This window comes from Dermacentor andersoni, chromosome 4 (assembly GCF_023375885.2).
Source record: "Dermacentor andersoni chromosome 4, qqDerAnde1_hic_scaffold, whole genome shotgun sequence".
Taxonomy (NCBI): Eukaryota; Metazoa; Arthropoda; class Arachnida; order Ixodida; family Ixodidae; genus Dermacentor; species Dermacentor andersoni.
The window spans coordinates 100,246,190-100,273,447 of record NC_092817.1 but is presented as its reverse complement, the minus strand read 5'-3'; the positions used below and the strand labels follow the sequence as shown (position 1 = coordinate 100,273,447).

The window sequence follows — 27,258 nt, the reverse complement described above, 5'->3', positions numbered from 1 at the left end:
GGGGCTGCAGTCTCTGCAACCCCAAGAGTAATTTTGACGAATCAGTTAAAATACGCATATTTGTGCGTTAAGGGGAACAGCCCAGTAATCGTATACGAAGAAAAGGTACGAGACAAATGTGTTGGCTGCCATAAAATTTATATGCACGACCTATAATCGCAACTCGCGATGAAGTAGAGGAGCGCGCAATCGGCCTAAGACGAGTGAACGTCTTCCCTCGCGGCAAATTACAATTCACGCGCAGCGGCGTTAAGCAACGCAACACAAAGGCGATCACCGCCCTTCATCACGGAGTTTCTCGTTGCTACAGTGCTCGCCGGGGAAGCAAAGGCAAGCGTCGTGATGTCACGATCTTCGCAAACCAAGACGCAAGACAGCCCCGCGGCCGCGTGCCTTTTGGCGATCGTGGGATACGTAGCCGCAGCTATACCCGATAGCGAACGATGTTGCGAGTACAGACTCCCTGGCGCCGGAAGGCGGCTGTCCGCTCCTCCTCCTCCCCCCGAGAGACGCCGTCACCGACGGTGGCTCACAAACATCACCGAAGGCGCGCAACAACTGACGCAACGGCGATTGTCCAAACGGCGAGACAGCGGCGCTGCGCGACGGAGGGGCGCGATGGCCGTTCGTCCCGCTCAATAACAATCACGCGCCCCCACGAACAATCGGCGCGCGCGCGCGCGTGCGTGTGTTTGTGAGTGCGCGGATCGCGTCGCTTGCGAAAGGGCGGCTCGGCTGGCCGACCGAAGCACGACAAGCACCGACGCAGCGGCGACTTCTAGCTGGCTGGCTGGCCAGCCGCCGGAGAGAGATGGGGGGCTCGTCCACTGACAAAAGTGACAGCGACCGCGGAAAACGTGCCTCATTGTCTAACGAGAGAGACAGGAGACGCCGCGCCGACGGGCACCAAGCGTGCTCGCTCCGCCAGACAGCGCCGTGGACACGATCAAGGTTGTCCCGTGCCCATCCGACTATGACGACGACGACGACGACCGCAGTGGCGATGTGCACATGAGGCGCTGCAGTTCCTTGGAAGCGCGGGCGCGCGCGCGATTCATGCATGATGTGCCTCTTTCCCCTGGCATCCTCCTCGCCAGCAAGTAGCGACGTTTCGATGCCCGCTTCGCCGGTTCTCCTCCGCGTCGTTCCGTCTCACTCTTTCTCTCTACGAGCCACCTCCGCCACCTCCGCACCCTACGCAGCATCGTCCGCTCCATCCCGAAGGCAGGAATCTGCCCGTGCGAACGGCAGTGCAGTCCAAACACTCGCGGCACGGGTAGATAGGCACGGAACAAATTCTAGTACTATGTGGGGATGCGGCACGATCTGCCGCGCGATAACTATTCCAGCAAAAAAAGAAAAAAAAACTGCTTTTATGACACGCCAAACTGCTCCTACGACTTAGAATGTGCCTTAGAATCGCGCGAGAACAAAACTGTATCGATTTTGATCATCATCATCATCATCATCATCATCATCATCATCATCATCATCATCATCATCACCACCACCACCACCACCACCACCACCACCAGCAGCAGCAGCAGCAGCAGCCTATCTCATGTCCACTGCAGGACGAATGCATTTCCCTGCAACCTCCAATGACCCCTGTCCTTCGCTAACAGATTCCTACTATAGCGCCTGCGAATTTCTTGATTTAATCACCCCACCTCGCCTTCCGCCGTCCTCGACTGCGCTTCCTTTCTCCTGGTACCCATTCTGTAACCCTCTCTCTCCCTGTCATCTTTGTTTTCCCCATGCCCATTGCCCCGGTGTAGGGTAGCCAACCGAAGGTTATTCTTGTTAACCTCCCTGCCTTCTGCTTTTCTCTTTCCTTCCTTCCTTTCTAATGGTCCACCGGTTATATAACCTACGCATTACATGAGCTGCCCAGTTCCACTTTTTTCTCTTAATCTTACTTACAATATCGGCTATCGCTGTTTGCTTTCTGATCCACACCGCTCTCTTCCTGTATGTTAACGTTACGCCTAACATTCTTCGTTCCATCGCTCTTTGCGCGGTCCTTAACTTGCTATCGAGCTTCTTTGTCAGTCTCCAAGTTGCTACCCCATATGTCATCACTAGTCAAACAAAAATATGAGTAGAAGGGTCGCTCGAACGGATGGTGTATACGACGAAGAGGACGAAGAGAACGTGGACGACGGCAACGGAAGGCACGACGCTCTCCTGCTAAAATGCACACGCGGAGAAACCAAGCAACGTCGATTTAGCGCTGGCGTCGCTTTCGTACCCCCAGCGATAACGCTGACAAAAGGCCGCTGGATTTTCCAACCAATGCGCACTATATAGGGTATTCCTCATGATGACAGGGATGACGTGAGAATGATGTTGGCTATATATCAGGGGCCTACTTTACAAAGCTTTTTCGTTCGAAAGTGCTCTGTGTTACTGATCAGTCGCCTTTTCTAATAATCAAGTCCAGCATCAGAACTGGTTGGAATTTTCTCTTACAAGCAATTCTAGCGTAACCGCGTTTTGTGAATACGGCTCCAGGTGTCTACAGCCGGCTAACTTCTGTATGCACGACGCACGTTCGGTTGACCCCCGCGTGTTTTATGGGCGTTCGAAGAGACACAGTTGCCTTCAACATACGACAGGATCGCTGCACGCAGCTCGTTCCAAAGCTTCGGCAAACGGTTGCGCGTGCAGATGTTTTCTCGGCGCGGGGCTCGACAAACAACCACGAGCGATCGGCGCAGACGCGTTCGTATATGTGTGTATATATATATATATACTTACGCACAAGAAGCGACGCCTAAACAGCGACTCGGTGCCGCAGATGTCTCCTCGATCAGACCGGGCGCTCTTTCAGTGGCGCAAGTCCCATTGTTAGGCGCCGCGATGGGTGAAATATTTATTGACGCTCGTGATCTGCGCGGGCTTCTGACAACAGTTGGGACGGCTTTGTTTCAGTGCACACGCGCGAGAATCGCCTGATTGTTTCTCCGCAGGAAGAAAAGGCGCGTGTTTTATGCAGCGGAAAGAATAGCTAGCTGGGAAGACAATCAAAGCCTAACTCATATACGCCGCGGTGGCCGCACAATGCGAGACTCGCCTGCGTATAGCGGGCGCTTGCTATCTAGTATTGCTTGTACACCATGGCCGTAGCATTAAGAGAATCTTTCTCAGCCGTCGATGGCGATTATATCGCCAGACGCAGATGGACAGTCGCGAAGGAACTATAGCGCCTCTAACTCAGCTTTCGTCTTTGTCGTAATCGAAAGGAATTAATGAATATGCGGTGGCGCAGCCTTGGAGGAAACGGGTGTGCACTGTAAGTGAACACCTAAGGCGGCAACCGCACTGAGCATTTTTCGAACGTATATATATGGCTCCGCGTCGTCGTCGCTTCCATTCGATGCCACATGATCATCGATTTGTAATCAGCGCTGAATTGCGTCACGTGTGGTTTTCACTTAACGTCACAATCCCGTTGTAGAACGTATACACTTGACAACTCATTATACAACGCGTGGGCATCGTCTGCGCCGAAAATAGATCGGAACGCACGTTCCGCATGCATCGTTGTATTTTGACAGACTCCTAAGACTAAGACTGCTTTAGTGCTTAGTATCTTCCAGCAACGAGATCTGAACAGTACGATAACGTTTCTATCGCATTCTCGTCAACATAAAACCCTAACTACAATACGCGTATAAGGAGGAGGAGGAAAGAAAGAGAGAAGGCAGGGTTGTTAACCAGAAATTCGTCTGGTTGGCTACCCTGCACCGGGGGACGGGAAGGGGGAATAGAAAGATGAGATATATAGATAAGTGTAAGCATGCTAAAACACCCTACGACATGCTTTCTTTAATGAATTAAAAGCGTTAGGACAGAAATTTGGTATGAAATTGTGTAAAACGAAAAACTGAATTTTGTCCAACGATATACGACAGCAGCTCAAAAATGTACGTCTTATTTCCCCGGCGCCCAACTATAAACAAAGCAGAAGAAGAAAAGAAAAGAGGAAGACAGAAAAAAAGACCCGAATGATAAGACGCGACGTTTGACATTGTATTTCCTCCTTTCGTACTCCCGCGCTGTTATGCACCGTCCAAACGTAAGCGAATACCAAGTAACACTATTAGACAAGTTACACAATTCAATTATCATCCCAATTTCTAGCGCCCAGCTTGACGCCCCTTTACTCGCAATCAATAGTGAGTGTCACCGTGTTCGTGCAGAGCTACAAGCCACATTCAATCAGCACAGCAACAGCTATTGCTTTGACACTGCCGTATGGGGAACCAGAATTCCAGTTGTGATAAACCGCCGGCACCAGTTGTTCATATAACAGCCCTTTAGAGCGCGTAAACCAGCCTACAGCATGAAAGTCTTTAGCGCCCAGTGGGAAACATCGGTGCACTGGACTAATTATATTACTGGAGATTTCTATCGCTGAAAGAGATTTACTTTCTCATCACACGATGGACTTTTGCCTTCACCGCGGCTTGCGCGGAGTAGTGCGTCTACGTCGTGCCGTGTACGCCGTGTACGCAAGGAAGGGCAACGAGCATGCATATCGATGAGAGGAGGCTCATGGTTAATCGCCTCCATCTGTCGTCCGCCGAAGCAATGTGGGGGCATCGGCGCTAACGATGTCCGGCGCTCTGTCCAGGGAGCGCCACAGATGCAAATGGCATTGCACACATATAGAAGGCAGCGTGCAGGCCGAGTCCCTCATAGACCATATGGCGTGCTCCGTCCGGCTAAGACAAGAGTTATGCCATGTTTACGCCAGTACCACAACAGACCCCTTTCGGGCAATTGTCGTAGAGAAATACCGAGCAAAGTGACCTCATACACCGAAGAGAGCGGGCGCACTTAGGAACGGTTACGACTCTCGCAGGGCTAATACGTGTACGGCCCTTCCAAGTTGTCTGCGGCATCTGCGATCGTAACCAAGCCGATAAAGGCGCGGCGATGACCCGTGAGGAGGGTCCCGGACGCCTTTTTCTATGTGCATCCTGAAAGAATCTGCCTCAACGTGAGCAGAACTTACGAGTCACACCCGTATATGTTATTATGCTGCAATGAATGTTTCTTCTTTGTGTGCTTGCAGTCCGTGCCCAAGGACTACTGTTAGTAAAGGGTGCCAGCCTGTCAGCCTCTGGTCGTAAGAATAGAGAGAATAGCGAAGGCGCTGTCCAGTGACGGAGAGTTCTTACGAACAAACAGCTTTGTTAGACCGGCCCGCACGCCTACGTACCTCCACGAGACGCGCTAGCAAACGGGGGCCTAGAGTACGCGTCCATTGTCTTCTATCCACAGAAATCATTCGAGGTCGATGAAGAAAAGAAAGAAGCGGGGAAAGAGGAGACATATACAGAGGGCACAGGGGGCGTCAGGAGCGGCCGGCAGACCCGTTCGTCGATGACGTGCAAGCCGTCAGAGCCGCGAATATACATGCGCGCACGCGGCTGCGGCCGGGCGAGAGTGGAGACGCTGCCGATCGTCCGGACAGACAGGCGGAAGACCTCGGCAATGAACGCGCGGCGCGCCGCCCACGGCACAAGGTCTCCAAAGGCCAAGGCTACGGTACGCGTGCGCCGATGCCGCCGCTAGCAAGCTAGCTGGCCAGCTAGAGGATGCCGAGGCTGCAGTGGCAGGCCGACCAGCAGCACCACCCCCCTCCACCTCCCTACCCAAACCCTTTCACCCTTCAGCAGCGGACGCAACCCCTCCGGCCACACGAAGCGGGCGCGCCACTTGATCCCAAGGCAGTGTGCGTGCGATATACACCGCCACACAATGCACCCGACGAGGCGCCATTGTTAGCTCGCCCCTCGCGGCGGCTCGTTCGCTCTCCACCCTGTCCGCCGCAGCAGCTGCAGGAGCGGGATCGTCTTTGGCTCAGGAGCCGGCCGATCGGCGGGCGCCGGCCTGGTACGCGCCGGCAATTTTCCGAAGACTGGCATGTCCAGCTCCTCCGATAGCAACATCGTATATACGGGTTGTGTTATTGGCCGACGAACGGCTATCGCTGTTGAAATCAGTCCTGACAGGGAAACTCTGACTTAAGAGTCTCTTGCCGGTGCACTTCTATAACAGCCGTCCAATAATCTACTAGGCACCCACGCGGCTCAGAGCCTTAAAAAATTAGACCATGCTACTAATATAGGTCCTTCTAATAGCCAATACGATTGCGACTAGGCTTTGCCAGCTATAAGATGTATAGATTTAGCAGGCCCAGCACTTTGACCCGTTCGATTTTGTTGCAATCTTTGGCTTCTCAGAGAAGGAAGAGGAGGAGGAAGAAATAAAGAGAGAATGCAGGGATGTTAACTAGAAATGCGCCTGGTTTGCTACCCTACTCTGGGGGACGGGAAAGATGGAATAGAAAGATAAGACAAAAAGAGGAAGGGGAGGGGGAAGAAAGCTGCGGAGAGCTCGCGCACGCACACGGAGGGCCTTAGCCAGTCAAAGACGTTCACATAGGCCAGTCGCCCTCAAGAAAGACAAAAGTGCCTTCATAGCTTTGTGGGCCGACGAGCGATGGGGACGGTCTTCAAGTAGCACCTACACAGACAACCGACGATCGTCCAGTCGTCGCAATACGATAAATAGTGTTTGTCTTTCCGACTGAAATCGACGAGCTCGAGCTCACAAAGGATATGCGTAAACAAGTCGCAATGAGAGAGAGCCGACAACGTTTATTAAACAAAAACATAAAAATAAAAGACAATATATGTGTCCCGCCCAGCATAAACTTAGCTACTCTGGAGTCATGCAAATATAACTAACTAACTAACTAACTAGCTAACTAACTAACTAATAGGCAAACCTACAACCTGCGACACATGTACATTGCTGGGCTACGAAGCTCAGTTGTTACCGTAAATGACTGATCGCAGTAATACAGCAAGTTGAGCGAATTGGTTTCCGTTCACAATGACAGCCAAGAGCACTCGTCCTGTCGTCTTTTCATTTTGTTCCCTTTTGAAACTCTTTGTTTCAACTTAACCAACTGACATTTCTAAGGGGGACCTATGCCCACTCGAAAGTGACCTACGACAGCTTGCTATTGTCCCCGCCATGTATAAAAACAACAGCCTTAACATAGAGCCCCCCACCCCGCACACACACACACACACACACCGGAAGTCGATGTTGCAGGCCAACATCAACACTCGGCGCTGGATCGCGGTCCTAGCGGATACTGAGACGTGAGCGCGCCTCTCCCATTTCTGAGTGTGGCGGTGGCAATTTCAGTATTCTCAACTATATATATGCAATACATCTCTTGGAAGAGCCTCTGGCTGGGAAAAGCTATTTCCGAGCCGATCCGAGCCCATACAACGGCTCTTACGGAAACGCCAGTCTTTTCCATAACTGGCTGTAACGTGGATTCCTTAGTATACTAAGGAATCGATATATATATATATATATATATATATATATATATATATATATATATATATATATATATATATATATATATTTGCAAGGAGGATCAAAACAGCGTTGCGGGCACTCGAAGAGTCAGTGACGTCACTCGCCACTACATTAGGCGCGAAGCGTGAGAGTACACTAAGATTACTTGAGGTGCAATTGCAAGCGTAAAAGTGAGTTGGATATACTGTGCGCGTTAGTGGGAAGCTCAAAATTTCGCTCACGGTCAAAAAGAAAAAGAAAGGAAGAAAAATATTGGTACGATAAAAACGGAAAGCCTGGATTCGCGTTTAGACTTGGATCAGAGACTCCATGCACTGGGACGCGCTAAGTATTTTTCATAACAGCGCCCAATGAGGCCACATCAAATCAAGTTTCTAACCAAAAATATCCACGAGAAAAGAAAACGTTCCATTGCGTCTTTAAAAGGGCGTTAGAAGATGGAGATAAAATGAAAGACATCGGAGGTTATCCAAATGTTATCTGCGGTTTGCGCGTATCACACTAACGTATGTAGGAAGCTTAAGCTTCCGTAGCAGCAAATAAGTGAATGTCAATAAGGACGGTGTCACAGTTTGCAAGAACAAGACGCAAATGCGAAGTACAGGTAGCGACATCACGTGCACGTTCAAGTCCCCACATGCGTTGTAAAAGATGGTGGCAGCGGTTGAGTCAGGGCAAAATAGTATCTTTTCTTTCTTTGTGTGTGAGGCGTCATAAATGAATGCACTATATTTTGGAATAGAGTTAGGCCCCTAATTGGTCCATTCTGCTGACTTATGATATAATAGCGAGTCAAACAAAGCGAGAGCGCCAGGAAATCAGTGACGTCAAACGACCTCGCCACGGGGAAGAAAAAAATCAAGTTTGACCAAGCATGTGACGACTGCAACGCAATTTTTAACATGTGATAATTGCAACGAGGTTTGCAAATGATGAAAGGGATTAAAAAAATTCAAGTTTGATGTTTCTCCGTAATAAGCAAGTGTCGTATACTCACGAAGGTTTTCGTTCGGAAGTGCTCTTTAGCATTGGCTGGCCGCCTTTGCTAATGATATGTTCAGCATGAGAATTGGCTTGAATTCGCTGTTACGAACAGTTTAACCCATGAGCTTTTTGTGAACACGGACGCAATTTTTTTTTTCATACGAATTCAGAACCATTCAAGAATTCAAGGTTCCAGCATGCAGTTTTGTGCTGCCCGATTTATAGTGTTCCCTACAGTGTCTCCTTTAATGAAGCAGCCTATAGAAGTGCCTCCCAAGACCGATCTGAAGTGGTGTAATTATTAATCACATTTACAATCAAGGCATGCATGCAGTAACAGCCACTTTCAGATTCTCCAGTTTCAGAGCGCTTAAGTTATTCTGCCCACGGATTCACCGAGTGGCGTTCTTATTCGCCCCGCGTCGAATCGATACGTCGTGTGGCCAGCGTATGGCTGGCAATATATTATGCACGACAAGGACAATGATTAAAATAAATCCTGCACTGTGCTGACCCTCTCACTCGTATACGTGCGCTGTTCGATGCGTCTGAAGCCAAGTGCGAATGTGAAAACCTCAGGCTTTCCTCGTTTTGTCTTCAGCATTTCTTCGTTTGCATTTAACAGGCAAACACGTTTCTTTTCACCTTCTTATGTAGCCTCGGGGAAAACAACAACGTATTCAAAATATTACCTGTACCGGACTTCGATTCTTTGTACGTATAACATGAAATCGTCGTCTCCAGGCGTTCTTGGTGTACGGCGCTTACCAAGTGTTGCATGTTGCTTCCCGCGCTCTCTAAGACCTAACAACGTCCCTGTGTTTCTTAACGATCAACAAAATATGGCAACAGAATACGCGATAATGACGCTTCGTTCTTTCTAAACATTCCACCTCCAAGCGTCTTTTCCATAGCTATACGAAGCAGGAACTAAAAAAGATGATAAGAACTGTTCATGTTTCATACATTAGTGAGCTTTTACGGCTCGCAATGCGGAGCAATAACGAACAAAATATTACTCGTGTGTAATAATTTCTTTGCTTTACTTCGTATTTCCCTGTGAGACGCATTTTGATCTGCGTGCAGAGCAGGGACCGAATCCATAAAGCGTTGCGTTCGTAAGTGCTCTTGCCCATTGGCTTCACACCTTCACTAATAATACGTCCAGCGTAAAGATCGGCTGGAATTTGCTCTTACGAACAGCGCAAGAGATTATTTTAAATGTGAACCCAGGTTCCCTCAATACATCACATATTCACATTACGCAGTTTTTAAACTTAAATTTGTGCTTTGTTTGCCTCTGTTTTCATTTATCTGTCAGCTTTTGACATTATCACGCAAACAACATCATAGGAAATTGGCCTCCGCGAACATCAGCGCGATCCGCAATGAAAGCGCTGCTGCTTTACTTAAAAGACACGGGACCTTGGCACAAATTTTTACCTTACACTGTGTGACGTAGGATTGTACGGTGACACTGCGTAACACTAGGAACGCCTTTGCAGGCTGCGTGACAGTGCCCACAGAAACAGTTCGTGTGTATCGTGTGGATGTGTGTGTGTGTGTGTATATGGCTCTTTTCTAAACTATTTTTCTCTCCCTCACCTGTCGCATCCCTTTGTCCCTCCCCGGTACAGGGTAGCCAACCGGAGATGTCTCTGGTTAAATTTCAGCACAATGCGTTGGCGGGCTAGTTGGTGCGAATCCATGAATACTTTGTTTAGCGCAAAACAACAGACACAAGAAAGACGACAGGACAAGGCGCTTTGTCCTTTTGGACAAAGCGCCTTGTCCTGTCGTCTTTCTTGTGTGTGTTGTTTTGCGCTAAACAAATTTTGGACAAAGCGCCTTGTCCTGTCGTCTTTCTTGTGTCTGTTGTTTTGCGCTAAACAAAGTATTCATGGTTCTTTGGTTAACCCTCCCTGTCTTTTCTTTGCCTCTCTCTCTCTCTTGCTTCCCTAACCTGTCGCTGTACAACACTTTCACAAAAAGGACTTACGTCATTTATTCGTAAGGGTAAATTCAGCCCTATCCCGATGCTGGGCGTATTATTGAAGGAGGGGGCTGACCAATGAAAAAGAGCATTTACGAACAAGAAGCTTTGTGAATTCGGCCCCTGCACCTTTCAAAGCTATAAAAGTCGATTTCAACAACAGCGCCAACAACAGCAGCAAGACATGACTTATACATGCTGGACCAACAACGGCATGAGCAAAGCTTGGAGCTTGCAATTAATATATGCCGCCGCATTTGCAACTATAGGAGTTTGCGGCGATGCGTTGGACGCCATAAACATCAAGCTGTATCATTTTATTGCCTAATATTACCGTCTTTCTAGCGCCATCCTCGCACCGAACCTTGGACGCATGGAAGGATATATAGTGAAAAAACATCAGACAGTTTCTTGCTGAACCGTTTTTTTTAAGTGTCCATTCACCTCAATTGCGCAACATTTTAATCGGATCTTTAAAACATTGTACCTAAACTATAGCATGTCCCCCGATGCAGTCACGCTGTAATTTGCTGCATCTGAGCAATTGGCCTTCGGTGTTGATTACAATGCACTTAGCTCTTCTTTTCGGTCGCCAAATGGATACAGCTTCCGAACGCTCCATTTGTCTTTAGCACTGGCCAGCGAGCACAGTGTAACTAATTACTGAGGGGGCTGCCGTAGTAAATCATGTACGTTATTCTAAAGAGGCCCATTACATTTGCGGCAAACGAGCGAATGCTAATCGCACAAAGCATTACAGATTTACGAGACGCATCAGGAGAAACAGCCTGAAGCTACACGAATAGTTACGGGTAAATGGCGATGTCCATCCACGTTCAAAATACAAACATAACTGGTCAATGTTGCGTGTGTATATACAATGAAATAACGGTGTGAATAAAGATGATCAGAGACAGCCTGAAGCATCGGCATTATAAAAATTAGAGCCTGACTACACGAACGTTAATGTTGTGTTCGGCGCCATGAAATATGAAATGGCTTGAGGAAGGGTAATCTGACACTATATACTTCGTATTGTTTTCTTTTGTTGAAATAGGAAATAAATCAGTGCATTAAACAATAAATATATACTCCTTAGATCACAGGCTTGGTTGTCCGTGCTCCTTCACCGATTATCAACGTGTCGGAAGCGGAAAACGAAACAAAGCCAAACAAGGAAAGGCACGCCCATGTGTTCGAATCTTAATGCCTAGCCCATCGACATTGTCGCCAAAGTATGCAAATGCACAAATCTGCTCGTAAGAAGGGTCTAATACGGCGTGCCACAAGGACAGCAATACAGACGCTCAACCGTCGCGATCAGTTACGAAGAACGAACGGCTTAGCGAGTATACCGGCGATAAGATACAATATTCGGATGGCTGCCCGGGCAATGCTGACATTGGTGCATGCGGGTGTGTTCGAGAGGCGCACAGGCACCTATCGACTGACGCTCGCTGGGACTATAGGCTTGCAGACCGACTTGGCTAATAAATGTTCGCGAAGCCCCATACATGTGCACGAATTCGGCATCACGATGAGATAGGAAAGATCGAATCGACTGCAGAAAAGAACTATAGTTTCTGGCATGTACGCAAATTTTTTCGTGACGTTGCAGAAATGATCGTGACCAGAGCCAGCGCGCTGAATAATAATAAAAAGAAGTACTTTGAATCGCTACTTTTTTAGGAGCTACCGATAAAGAGAGCAAGCAGTAGAACAGTAACATATAGGGGCAATATACGTGTTATATAAGTCAACGTGTTCCAGACTACAAAATTAGCGGTGCCACCGCTGCCTCGAGGGAAGAAAGCCTAAGCTTCTACGGGGACACGAAGGAACGAAAAATGAAAATAATCAAGCTGGGTGAGAATGTTGGGATTATGCTGTTAAAACAGGAATATCCTCACCTTCCTCAAGAGCGAGGTTTAATATCCTGGAAAGAGGAAGACCAAGAGAAAGCTAAGCGGCGACGTCACCATATAAATAACGAATCGACTTTCTGTGACGTCCCATATTGCGGCTAAAGTTGGAAGGAACTTGTTCCACAATCAAAATTATTTACACACACCTCGAAAAAAATTTTTTAGAAGTATTTTTGTGTCGCTTCTTTTTGTGAACAGAAGAGTCGCGCTGCACAAAAACGTTGTTATATTGCATTATTGTTGGTTAGGGCGCCGCAAGAGGTCACCACCAGCCCTGGCGTTCGAGTGCATCTATGTGTGTATTCTGCAATGCGTATAAGAAGTTATACGTGTGCGATGCTGTGGAAATCGAGCTGCTTTACGAGAGGAATATGGATTCAGAATGCGTTGCTGTGCTTCTACACGACTGTACAGAGAGAGAGAGAGAGAGAGAGAGAGATCGGATGCGAAAGTCCGGGAGGTTAACCGGAATATAGATATCCACTTTGCTGCCTTGCACTGGGGAAGGGGTAAGGGGAAACAGAAAGATAAAGTCCTTCATATACATATGAGCTGCCTATCTGCGAAAAGCGTGCCCACGTAGTGTAAATAATTGTACAAAAACTATAACGGTGACGTAGGGCCACTGGAGAAACATAAGGCAGTAAATCTTCATTGAACCTAACAATTGATTATAAGTCGGGACGAGCGGACAGTTCATTGTGATGACGCTGTCTATATCTTTCCTGGTATTACTTCAAGGAACTCCAACGCGAAACCTTCAATGCGGACGATATGCAAACCTGCACTGGATTTACATTATGGTCTACTATTTCTATGCGTAATGTACGCTGGAAACAAGAATCAGCTTTGGTGGACGTTCTAACGGCTGCGATAGAGAACAGCGCGCATATCGATTGTTCGAAATCCGTGTACAAATAGCACCTTTGAAGCACTTGTGACACTTTAGAAGAGACTATCATTTACTATTGTTTCGCCGAAGATACAGCGTACTGTTCGAGGTAAATCAACGATAAATATGAAAGTGCAAGGTTTCTTTACATAACACGAAGGTACTTCTTCTAATGGATCTCTGATGGGAATACCTCGAGGTTGCACAGCTAATTTATATGGCGCTCATGTAGACTTTCACAAGGTTTTGATAACATTTCACACGGTACATGGTACAGAAATCACGAGCCTAACTTTGTCCATTTCTGACGGTCCTAAGTTATATAAAAAAAAAGGGGGGGTATATTTTAAGCATAGCACACGAATTATTTTACAGACTGTTCTCAAACCAAGTTCCTCGTGGCTAAGCGAAAGCTGCACACTTTAAGCGCGGCAGTACAGCGTACACGTGCCACCATTTCAACTGTCTAGGATTTGCACAGCATGACTTAAGTTTGTCGGGAAACGCGTTTGAAATTTTACGACATCTATTTCGTCGATTTATACCACGCAGCTAAGGCTCAGGCAATAACTAGGTACCTTTGGAGGCAGTCAATTCTCATTCAGAAGTACACTCGCCCAGCGACCGGATCGGAGTGGAAGTGTGGGCTTGTTGTTCATCACACTGTGGTGTCGTGTACAATAGTCGATTACCCGAGCGATATACGGTTAACCGGTCTCTGGAGATTTTTTTCCATTCCAGGATCGTCCGCCGTGCGGCCTCGGTTTATTAAGGTGCATTACAATTTAGCTTGAATGCATAACACGTATTTCCAAGCGAGCGGTCGTCAGTGGTAGAATAATGTCCCAGTCGCTATCAATAGGCCCGGCGAATTGTCACCGCTTGAACAGCCCAACGACTTTCGAGACCTCCGTCGAATCGCATTTCCGAGCTGCAAATATTTATCCGAAGCATGAACCGGTTTCGGAATGTCGTCCTTTAAGACTGAGCCTGTCTATTGATTACACGTACAGTTTAGCATACCAAATATACTCGGACGTTTGCGTGCACCTTCAAGGTGCACGACTCTTATCAACATCGGCGTATACATATCCGAAAGGTGTTTCTTGCCGCTCTAGTCGAGCCTGAACGATTATTGCGCAAGCTACGATGATCACGTGTTCACAATTCAAATCAGAAGCGTTCACTGTTTCTACAAAGCAGATTTAGACGTGCTGCTATAAGCCACCCTGCTGGCGCTATGCACCTTCGCAGAATCGTATAAACCGCACAATACTTGAGGTTATGAAGGAATAGCGTTTTCGCACACGGTGCTCCGATTGAAATTTGCTTTTTACTTACACGGTGCAAAGCAAAAATAAAAAAAAAAATGTTCTTTACTCGTAGTGCGCCGATTTTCGCTGCAATATGTGTAACATGGAACACAATATGTATTTGCTCGGTCGGTGCAGTGCGTAGTGTAGGTATATGTCAAACGCAGCGTACTTGTATACAGAGAATATATCGCCTCTTCTTAATGCATACAGTTACTGATTACGTGCTCGAACAAACAAACATTGTCGATGACGCGCAGGAATGACTTCATCTGGATGCTACAAATAGCGACACCGGAAACACATACTTCTGAATCGGTGCATATGTTTTTGCATATCTTCACGTTATTCTCACATTTGTCCCGATTACGAAGCTAGGAGACGAGAAACCGCACCAGACACTGTACTGAGCACGAAATTATGCTGTCCACAGCATTTCACGAACTGACTTTATGGTAGAAGCGGGAAAATTGTAGAATTGCAAACAATCTGCTAACCAGGCCTCTGCCCCTCGGCTCACGGTATCAAATAGTAATTTCGAAAATAACCCTTTATTTTCTGCGTGGTGTTTTTGTTCTTGCCCTACAGCTTTCGAAGCAATGCGAATATGCGAAACAGTACGTAGATAAAGAACGAACATAAACGCCCCGCCTTGCGACGGTGACTAAAGTTAGCGGAAGAGAGCGAGACGTATGAAAGACGGTCTTGTCTCAACATTACCAGCCGGACTCTAGACCATTTGCGGTACCGAAGTTCCTTGGACCATGGCCGTACGCGTCGATGGCACAGAAAGCCACGAAAGTGCTGTTGAAATATCTGTGAATACTCGCTGTGCATAATCGGTCCGAAGATACAAATGTGCGCGAAACTGTGCTCTCTCTCTCTCTTCATCCCCATACCCCTTCCCCCAGTGCAGAGTAGCAAACCGCGAACCGTTCGTCTGATAACCTCCCTGCCCTTCCTGTCTTCTATTTCTCTCTCTCTCTCTCTACGCGTTTCGCTGTTTGTCGTTGGCTTAACGTTCCAGCATCGCTCAATTGGCCGGTCAAGGTGATAAGAATGCAACAGAATCGACTGAGAACATTGGCTGTAATGTACATACGAACGCGTATCAGTGCCGCGTCCGCTCGCAGGAATCATCATCGTCATCATCATCAGCCTGGTTACGCCCACTGCAGGGCAAAGGCCTCTCCCATACGCCTCCAACTACCCCGGTCATGTATTAATTGTGGCCATGTCGTCCCTGCAAACTTCTTAATCTCATCCGCCCACCTAACCTTCTGCCGCCCCCTGCTACGCTTCCCGTCCCTTGGAATCCAGTCCGTAACCCTTAATGATAATCGGTTATCTTCCTTCCTCATTACATGTCCTGCCCATGCCCATTTCTTTTTCTTGATTTCAACTAAGACGTCATTAACTCGAGTTTGTTCTCTCACCCAATCTGCTCTTTTCTTATCCCTTAACGTTCCACCTATCATTCTTCTTTCCATAGCTCGTTGCGTCATCCTCAGCTTATGTAGAACCCTTTTCGTAAGCCTCCAGGAATCAGCGGTGCTCAAAGGTCGTCTCTGATCAGTGCGAGGCAGCCCCTCACATTTTAGCTCGAAGCCGTATACTCGAAATTCGCGGGGCCCGGCAAGAGAGGTCGGCATCAGCGGCGGAGACGAGAGGTATGCGCGTATGTGATGCGCTTACTCCCGCGACAGGGTGCCAGCGGAACTCGCTGCACATGGCGCCATCGGGAGGACGGAAGGGGGACCTGCCTAACTGCCGCCACTATACCACGGCCAGCAGAAGCCAGTGAAACAGCCACAGCCTCGCCCCCGCGCCCTCCCATCCACCTCCTGCGGTCGACCGACCCCTTCCCCCACCCCCTCTACATCCACAGCTACCGCCGGTCGGGGCTTCCCCTGGTTGCGCAAAATGTGCGCTCTCAATCGGGCCGGCACGCAAAACATGTCTGCGGTGAGCTTTGGGCTCTGCGCCTGTATACGTACACAGTGCACACGAACAGCGCAGTCGTGGGGTGCAACGAAGCTCACTTTCTGAAGAACAGGTGCGGCGCATTCGCTACGCGTTCCCTCACAGCGTGTCCGCATATTGCTTGACCGATCTCGCGCACTTGTCGTAAAAGTCTTGTTTATCTCGGCTCCATAAGCGATTATATACACGGGGAGCGAAAATAACGACCCTGCAAAAACTTCCCACATTGGAGTGGAGCGCTTCGGCGTTAAAACGAAGGAGTAGCTGGAAAGCACGAAGACGATCATTCGGATCGAGGAGTGTGGGAACGAGCTGCGTTTCAGCAATTTTGCCCATTAAGTCGCTTGTGCGCTTGCACGTTTTGTGTGTGTGTTTGTACAGAGGATACAAATTAGGCGTGCTCTTGCAATGCGCTTGTTGCCGTCACAACGCTGTTACGCTGATATTAGGCTGCACAACGACGACGACTCGCACTTAATACCCCTGCGGAATGTGTCGATCTTCTATAGTGTCCTTCCAGCATAGCAAGCAGCCTTTCACCGTAGATAGCTATTACACGCAGTTCTGCATCACTTCTAATGTGCACGTCGCGTTTCTGTCGCAGGGCGTTGAGCATTAGTAGGGTGGCTCAGTTTACAGGAATGAAGTTGCGTAAAATATCCTACAGTTTTTTTTTTTTTTTTTGAAAGTCTGTAGTGCGAACTCCGTGGAACGCCATCACTCAAGTGGGGTTGTGACGAAAATTCGACGCCTAATTGGCTAGGGTGTAGCATTCAAGCACCTCCGCTGCATTTTCAATTTTGAAAAGTTATGGTATTATCGGCCGAAACACGTGATAAGACTCGGACAGGTTCGTAGTCTATTATGCAAAAAGAAACTAAGCTTTCCCTATCAGCGAGGGAAGGGCGGAATCGTTCGTTACAGTGTTCCGAATTAACACGGCAAAGCAGAGGTACCGCAGGTCCAGCACGGTGCGATGGCGGCGGACTGAGGAACGGTGGCGAAAGCGAAGGAGTAAATAGCGGTCGCGCGCACACAGGCGACATAGGTTTCGACGATGCACAATCCAGATAGACGCGGTATGACACGTTGTCCTTGTCGCCCTGCGCGGTTTCCCCTTCGACGCCAACGGTTGCCTCTTCGACATAATCCCTTGCTGAGATGTAAATGAGCAAAGCTTAACACAGACGATAAAGTGCGGCGCTGTTGCCCGAAGCCTGTATAGCGCTCCAAATGTTATCAGAAACTCGCTAGGTGCTGAAAGGCTTCGCCTATAACTGAACAGGCGTGAATGTCACGTTAAAATAATATTCTATTTCTAACTAACATTCCGATCGAATGTATAACCGTTTAACCCGGCCATTCTTGTGAGCAGCGCTATACGCTGGCGAGCCATACTAATATGAGAAGTGCACGATATGGCAAGTCGCACGTTAGAGGCTGCTATATATGCAAATGCACATGCAGTGGACATCGGTACTGCCCGAACAACGAATACAAAGTACGCGACCACCCACGGACCGGATGACCAGACAGATTCGTTACGAAACGTTACGAAAGTGAATTAGCTGAAAACAAGCCAAAAACACCTATAGTGATGAACGCAACACACACTTGTAAGCAAGGAACCTGACACCATCCTGAAATGTATTCGGATATGGAACAGCGTACACCACACAGCTTCGCACAAGGACTCAAAATGGAATATTAGTAACATGACTGTTGCGTGGCTTTCTTATTGCATGCTACGCGTCGATAAGGTCCTCAGGCTGATGAGTGCCTAGGCAGCGATGAAGTGCATGGTTCTCGAAGACAGAAGTACGTTGTACTAAAATACAGGCGTCAACTACGCTAGCTATAAGTAAACGTGTTTCATGTCCGTCAATGCGATTAACTCTTAAAATGCTATTGCGTTTGCGATTTCACAAAACGCACCTGCCTGCCTATCCATGTACACGAGCAGCCATACAGAACACGAGCACTGCAGCAAATCGTTCTGGCTTCGTCGGACTATTGTGCTAATGCGTTTGGCCACTCACTCGTTGCATCAATACAAAACAACCAAAAAATTCGCACAGTTGGATTTGGAGCTTTTGGAGCTCCACTTTCGGACACAACAACCAGAGACACGTTCTTCCTGCGCAAGCGCTCAATGCACTGCGACCAGACCAGCACGATCAGGGTGACTAACAGCGCGTATCGCAGCAAGCTTAGGTAGGTGGTGCAAAGTGCGTACGTCGAACGGAAATTCTGCTGGAGTCGACGCATCCCAAAACACACTGCACCCCTCCCCCTCTTCGCGCCTTCCCTCCGCGCCGCCCATTCCCGCCCAAGCAGCTCGAAACAGAAACGAAACCTAGAGCTAGTACCTAAGCGAGCAACGTCCACAGTGATACAATGGACAAGGTGTATTAATTCACGCGGCTCACGGTGCGAAAATGAGAACCGACCGGCGCACGCCGCTACGGTCCGGCGGCCACCAACCAATTGCACGCGGCGCCGAGAGCGGACGGTCGACAGAGGCTGCATGCACGCATGCATGCGGCGCGCGCGCGCGCGCGCACACGAGCCAAGTGCGGCCGGCGGTCAGGAGGTGGTAGCACTCACAGAATGACCATTGAAGCACGCCGGGATCCGGTCGTGGCGGTGGTGGACTGGAGGCGGTCGTTGTCGGGACACAACACAGTCAGCCGGCGACAGTGTGCAGTACGGGGACAACGAACGCGGCGTGGGTCCCCCTTTTTTTGGACACCGATGTGGCGGGCGCAAGCGCGCGACGGCCTCGGGGCCCAAGCACCGGAGAGCAAACACACACAGCACTGGCGTCACCCACGGGCTCTGTGCGAAGACGAAGACACGCCGAACAAGGGGTTGTTGTCGGGGCGAGCGAAGGGGAAGAAGAGTGGAGCGTGTGCCGGCTGCTGCAGCAGGCGCGGCGGCGGGCCCTCTCTAGCGGCGGCTGCGGCTGCAACGGCGCGGCGCGGGCGAGACGGTGATGGAGGGCACGGGCATCGGCTCCGGAGAATGGGCCGCCTGCGACACTTTGTCTCGCGCTCACAATGCGCGCCGCGAACAAGCGCCCGACGGGAGCGCGCCGCCGCGGAAGCGCTCAACGTGGGGGGCGGGTCCGAGCGCGCCCATTGGAGGCGGCTGGCCGTGACGTCACAAAAGCTTGCTCGCAGGGGCGGGGTCGTCGGGGAGGCGCGGGGAAACGCACGTGACGCGCCGCGGCGTTCCGCACAGGCTACATGCGCACGCGCGAAACGGCGCGCAAGGGGCCGCGCGCGCGCGCGCGTTCGAGCGCTTTCCCAGACGCGGTGGCCGATGGACGAAGGACAGTAATGCCGGCCTCCAGCGGAAACAAAACCGACATCCAAAGTCTACGTTTCGCCGGAGACTCTGGTGCGGAAGATCGAAACCGCTTACTGACTCGCCGCAGTTGCGCTTTATCTAGGACAGTACACGTGCGACCACGTGTGTTTAGGATTGTTTTGCTGCAGACCTACCCTGATGTGCTTTACCTGTACTTCCAATTTAGCAGTGTTTGGCGCTCGGCAACAAGGGGCCGAACCTCACAAAGCTTCTCCTTCGTAAGTGCTCCTTGTCATCGGCCGGCCGCCTTCGCTAATGATATTCCAACATCAGGATTGGCCGGAATTTTCACTTACGAGCAATTTAGCGGGAGAGGTATTTGTGAATTGGGCCAAGGTGTTGCTCCAGGAGGCATTTCAACGACAAGCTTGCAGGGTTGCTGTATGACTTGGCTTATAGATTTAATTTTTCTTACTTATAAAGGCTACCTCACATCACTTATTTAGCGCTTATGTGATCTCACTGAAGAGTACATTAAGTGAGGTGAATAAATGAAGTTCGTGTCTTTGTACTATATGGGTCCAAAACTCTGAACTGAAGCTTAGATGGATTCAAAGATTTATGAGGACTCAAACAAAATTTACCATTGCGTAGTTTTTTTCACAATCAACCGCCGATTATAGTCGATGCCGGCAACAGAAATATAACGAAATTGCCAGAGAACCACCGGAAGACGCTTACATAATTCATATATTGCTCATGCTAATAAAAACCTGTTTGTATTTTCGTATCGATTCTATTCTCGCACTTCTTACAATGACACAAGCGCCGCTCGTCTGTGCTATACAGAGCCGCGATTTGCCACTGAGCAAGCTGCATGAGAGAAAGTCATTGATTGAATGATACTGGACCTGGATCTCGCTACAGGTATAACAGAGAACACAATGACAGTGAAAATGTTTTTTTCTACTGCCTCAGACATACATGTAGACAAGAAATGATTCATGTTGTAGAGCAACACACAAGCATAATAAATGAATAATTATATAAATAAGTCGTGCACGTGTTAAAGCCAGGAGGCGCTTTCCGGTTTACCATATTTTATATTTAACGTGTTTTAGTTAGTGTCTGCAACATTAGATAATGTGATGCGGCTTTTTTTACCTTGTGTGCAATTGCTTGTTGCTGGCAGGGACGGTTCCAGGGAAGGCAACAATATGGAAGGCTTTTTGTCGGAAAGGTATTCGACTATCTTAGCGGATAAGCGGGAGATGATCCCTATCGTGAAAACATCGGCTGTATTTGTATACTCATTTTCGGGTCGGAACAATTCCAAGGACGGAGACGAATTGAAGACACGTCAGGCGTACATGTCTTTTTTTGAAGTACCATCACTTTGTCTCAATCACCCTTCTCACTTGAAAAAAAAAAAAAAAAACTAAATAAATAAATACATAAATAAATAAATGATAGGCTCATGTCGTATCACGTGACATTTCGTGCCACGTGATCCTAAAACTTCCTGTTAGATTTGTGCTCTCAACTGCCTCATATTGAAGAGTTCGCTGTGGAGAAGTCTTCGGAGACTTACAAGTGCGCTTTAATTAAGCTACAAGCTGTGACATTTCAGCGTCAGTTACTAATGTTTTACGCTAATATGGTTGATTATTCTGCTGACTGCATAGTAACCGAAACCGCCACTACTTAGTTAAATGAGTGTTATAGTCTTCTCTTCACTGGTGACGTTAAATGAACGAAGTACTGTAGCGGTACAAACCACTAAGAAATTGACAGAGGTAAAAAAAAAAAGGCTTTTCAAAGTAGTTGTACTTTTTTAAAAAAGAATTGTAACCTCGAGCAAGTTGCGCTTACGTAACAGAGAATGAGGTCGGGAACCAACATTATTTGCCATCTATCGAATCTACTGACGCAGTTGTGTTCAAGCTCAATCGAAATATGAGTGAATTAGCATTTCGGAGATCTGGCTGAAAAAAAAAAAGAAAGTGTTTCGATGTGAGACAAATAGCTGAGCAACGACGTATATACCCTTGAGTGCGGAGGTACTTTTTTTTTTATCTCGCTAAAGCCATTACTTCTCCAGCGCCTACTACAAATGCTGCCTCATGCGCTACATAAGATAAGACCACAGAATAATAATAACAACAAAAATATGTGGCATTCGCCATTGCTGGCGGAACAAGATCGGAATCAAAGCGTCTGCCACGCAAACATCAGGATATACGGATAACTCGTTATCAGCCGCAGTGCTTAGCAATTCTGTGATCGCAGAAAAGATGCTGAAAATGTGTGACCTGTGCAATCTCGACTCCGATACTGTGAAATTAATGATTCCAGCTCCAATGTAAAGGGGATTAGGAAAGAACAAACAAGGAATAAGCTACAACGAGCAAGCTGAGAGGGCGTAGGGGCGCAGGATACCACGACGGCTCGGCAATGGATTATAACGTGTTGCAATATTGCTAGAGCATGTTTCTTGGAAAGAAAGAAATAAAGAAAAGAAAAGGACGGCATGGTATAAGTAACCGTAAATAACACGCTTTGTCAAGGCTTCCATTTAGAGAACCTCATCCGCGATTGGCTTCGCGGAAACTGCTTTGTCATGCTCCGAATCTCGTTGACGAGTATACACGACATATACGCCGGACTTGTGCTTATTGCATTGCGTAGGTTTAGAATATGCCACAATATCGATAAAGACGATGAGCGAAAGGAGAACAAGGTGAGGAGCAGGAGCCAACGTTTCTACAAGTGGACTTGCCTTCTTCAAGGCATGAGCAAAACGCATGCACATTTTGCTCATCGTCTTGAATTTCCATCTCCCGCCTTCCCCGTGTTTTCCCAGTATCGATGTATGGGTCACGTCAGCCATCGCCACTGCTTAGTGGAATATATTATATACCACATGCATGCGACGAGAGCGATTTGAGAAACGGGAAACAACCGCTGCAGGCGCGGTCTGTGTTTGTGGATACCTTTATTTTTTTCTTTCCACTGAATTCAGCTCACATTTCATTTACAAAACGTATACTTAATGAGCATTCAGAATGAAAAGGCACATGATCATCACAGAGTGAGTGCTCTGAAATCCCTCCTTCGATCGTTCGCAGATTGGTCTGCGAATGGGAAATAGCATGCAAATGCAAATTAGTGCCGCAGAGGGGAAGCATGCATGCAATACAAGTAAGCATACAGAAGATACCGCAACTAAACTATGCCAGTTGTCACCTACAACAATGCGCGACAACGACTAAACTAAAAAAAGAATCGTGTTTTACAACGTTCGCATCGATGCTTTAAACCACAGCTGAAATCTGAAGCCGCATATACATAGCTGTGAGAGAACGACATGTACTACGGTGCATGGAAAAAAAGAAAAGAGAAACATGTTGAAAGGGGGCCGATGTGCTATCATGCCATGTGCACGCACAGCCGTCGCGAATGAAGTGGAATGCGTCCGCACGTCTCTGGAAGCGCAACAAAAAGATGTTTAATATGCAAGGAAGATTGAACGAATGAACGAACGAACGCAAAATGGGCCGTCAGTCGGATTGGAATTCGTCAGTGGCGGCGACTACTGGTAGCAATGGTCTAACGACCACTGGCCTGACGTGACGGTCAGTGTAAGTTGACGTAGGTCACGTCGTTGCGAGCAGTGTACACGTATGCCTGAGAGCGCCGTTTTCTTTCCTTCTTGCGGCGACAACATGCCAGGGCACATGACCTCTGTTGCGATCCCCACTGTGGATTTACATAGATGGCGAAGGTGAGGCAAGCAGTGTTAAACTTATGTATATCGCCTAAAGATTGTACTCAGCAGGAACAAAGGGGCGATCTCCTTTGAAAGCTTGTCTCTCGTATTGCCAACGGTCCCGAGCGCCAGTCGTGCCCTGCCTGCGAACGTCTGCTTAACTACAGAAATATCGGGCGGAGTATGTATACATGCGTCATGTGTCGTGGCCGCACGAGACATATATTTACGCGCATTCTGCGTGAGCAAACCTTGCACGAGTCCCAATGAATGCCATGCAGCGTAGGCGAAACCATATTGCACGTTGGAGCAGTAAAACAAACAAGCCGGATGCGGATGCTGCGGTGTCGAAAATCCGCGCGCGCGCGCTAGAAAACTCTAGCGTGCCAAGCTATAAGCTAGCAATGATGTATGCGTGAACCTTCTCATTTATCTGTTAAATTATTTAATTCTTCAGAATCGATCACAATATCTGCATGCATAATGGTTAGATGCATAGACATAAGAATGTTATGTGTCGAATGTCCAAGTGTTGTCCTATAGTGACAGTAGAGCGTCAGCAGAGAGAGAGAAAGGGAGACAGCGAGGGAGAGAGAAAAGGGAGAGCACAGTGCATCCACATGCAGATACATAAATTTGGCTGATAAAAAAATACGACGAATACCTAGACCTATGTATCTATAAGGTTCATCGACTGGGAATACGTACGAAGAGTGGTACCAACAGAGCAGGCAAACCCTGCATGGTTATAATGGTTATTAAATTGCAGCAATCCATGGTCATAAAAATTGTTTGTCGCACGAAGGCTAAATATTCCTGAAACATGATATCGCGTGGGGTCCAATCAGAGTCAAGATGAGCGCATGCGCTATATATATATATATATATATATATATATATATATATATATATATATATATATATATATATAAACGAGAAGAAAGGGGGTTAACCGAGGGGCCCGATTTTTATTAGTCATATCATAAGAAGCCAACAAACACTGACACCAAGGACAACATAGGGGACATTACTTGTGCTTAATAAATGAAATAAAGAAACGATAAATTAATGGAAATTAAAGTGGATGAAAAAACAACTTTCCGCAGGTAGGAACCGAACCTACAACCTTCGCATTTCGCGTGCGATGCTCTACCAATTGAGCTACCACGGCGCCGTTTCCCCATCCACTGTCTTGTGTATTTATGTGTCCTAGTAGAACCCAGGTAGCATTTGTGGGTTTATTGACCAGTTGCCTTCACCCGAAAAGATCACGTCCTCGTGACGCCTGCAGCAAAAAGGACGTTCCACGTCCGCCGCAAAGGTCTGTGAGTGGTGGCGCTGGCTAACACTCCCAGGGTTAGCCAGCGGTCTTCCTTGTCGAGTCTGAGCCCCAGCCAACCCCGTAAACGCGAAAGAGGCAAAGAAAACTATTTCACTTAAAACACTCATTCATATATCGATTGGGCCTGACGTACAGCAGCATTGGTCTCCAAGGCACGCCGCATACACGCGCAGAACCGTACACGCGCATCTAAACAGGAGCGCCGGATATCGAACATATACTGCGCGCTTTCTCGCGCGGCGCAGGCGATATGTGCGGGTATATACCACCGAGGCGGCATTTTATACATATACGGTCTCCTCGGCGAGATCAACACCTCGTCCCCTTTCCCTCTGCTTGCATCGAGAGCGACGGGGGAGTCGCTGGCGCTTTGGGTGCTGCAGATACGTACATGCACGTTCAGCTGCAGGGGCAGAACTGGTTGCAGCAGCCCAGCGAAAAGCTCGCCGGCCAAAGAGATCGCAATTACGAAAGAAGAGCACCCGGCCACGCACCGTGCGCGTCTAATGCGCGGCCGTGTAAGAGTGGTGAGCGCAGACCACACGCGCCGGAGCTCAGAGCGGGGCTGCACGACTTTCGTCGGGATTGATTGGCAGTCGTGAAGCTCGTTAGCACGCTGCTGTTAGCATCCCCCCCCCCTTTTTTTTCCCCGCTTCAATACTCCTCTCCCCAATCCATACAGCCGTTTGCATTCTTCGAGCTTCATCCTGGGTATATGGGTGCACGTTTAATACACACACGCACTTTGCCAGGCAATGCTGGAGCGCAGGGCGATATCGTATGTAGCCGACGACACACAGCTCATTCCTGCTGCGAGCAGCAATGCGTTGCATTCGGTATTCGTATACGTACGCGCGTATTTGAATTCCTGCGCCGTATACGAGTATAGTCCTGGAAACGATTAATAGCAACGAGCCTCCGAAATTGTTGTAAGCAGTTCGAAGCGCTCTAATCTGCATGCAGCAACTACCAACACAGGCAACAGAGCTGGAAAAAAAAAACATGCAGCGTATATGGAACTCACAAGTGTTATAATAACAACGTAATCGCGTGTTAGAACGATACATAAGCAAAGTCTCACAGCTTAGTTTGTCTTTCTTTTCTTCTTGGAAGGGGGGGGGGGGGGGACGGCTTACGTGCCAAAACCACTTTCTGATTATGAGGCAAGCCGTACAGTGGAGGATTTCGACCACCTGGGCTTCTTTAACGTGCACCTAAATCTAAGTACACGGGTGTTTTCGCATTTCTCCCCCATCAAAATGCGGCCGCCGTGGCCTTAGTTTGTCTCCCTTAAGAGTGTTAATAATATATGTGCATGTGACATGCTCATGTACATGTGACTATGTGGCATATTACGCCTCAAAAGTTAAATTGAGACGCTCGGACGGAGAAATTGCCGGCATGCCTTTGCAAGGCTAGATCCGTCTGCAGCTAGCACCCTCCTCCTCTTTTTTTTATGTATACACCCGTGAGCAAAAGTACACGAACCACAGGGTCACCGAAAAATAAACTAAATTTCATTGTAATTAACATACATAAAGTAAAATTGACGAGTACACTGGGAAGTTCGCAATGCCAAGTTTGGACTGCAGTCCTCAATTTCACGTTGCATTCACAGGCCGAGGAAAAAAAATGGCTTTATCGCGCAATCCTTGGTCCGTATACTTTTGCTCAGGTGTGTCCGACACGAACGAATTCAAACAGGGCTGGGAAAGGTGTCGACAAAGACACCGATGTATCTTTCTCGGTTGTATACGACGATACCCTGGCAGCTTCAGCAGTCGGGCTAGTCGCGATGCTGCTGGTCTGCTATCCCAGTAAAGCAGCATTATAGGCGCTCTTGTGTGCCCGATGACGTCAGGCGCTCCCGAAGGGCACGCTCAAAACAAAGAAGGGTCGAAAAAGAAATATTCGCTTTTTTTTGCGCTTCTCTCTTCCATTATTTCCAAACGCCTGTCCCGCCTTCACGGCAGAGCCCATATATAGGCGTCTAAGCACCGTGTGTAACGCATGTCGCTGGAAGAAAAGAGAAACGGTGAAGGAAGGGAGAAGTGGAGGTGGGGTCGCAAGGGGTCAAGGCGGCCGAGAAGTGTTTAACTTGACTGCGTTGGGCTTGCCGATACGGTCCGTCGGTCCGCTGCTGCTTCGACGCTGTTGCCCGACACGCCTACGACGACGACGACGTCGAGGTAGCTGCTTTTTCTTTTATCTTCCTTTTATCTCCCGCACAGAGACAACAAACCGTTGTTTTACCTCCCCGGCTGCGCCATGCTCGGCCCTGTACGCATCCCGCTGCGGCGACTGCCACCGCAGCAGCACCGGAGGCGCG

The 27,258-nt window shown here is 48.4% G+C and overlaps 1 protein-coding gene across 5 annotated transcripts in view; it reads right to left on the bottom strand.

Annotated features, from left to right (window-relative positions):
- LOC126536542 (uncharacterized) overlaps window positions 1–27,258 on the bottom strand; it is a 470,489-nt gene that overhangs the window by 270,807 nt on the left and 172,424 nt on the right. For 2 of the 5 annotated variants that reach the window (XM_055074077.1, XM_050183555.2), the window contains exon 1: window positions 19,114–19,535. The exons of the other annotated variants lie outside the window; for them this stretch is intronic. Coding sequence is in view for 1 of the 2 variants with exons in the window: in XM_050183555.2 (XP_050039512.1) it covers window positions 19,114–19,124 (11 nt within the window). In the remaining variant the exon portion in view is untranslated. Of the gene's footprint in view, window positions 1–19,113; window positions 19,536–27,258 lie in introns of those variants that run through there. 5 annotated transcript variants of the gene reach the window in all.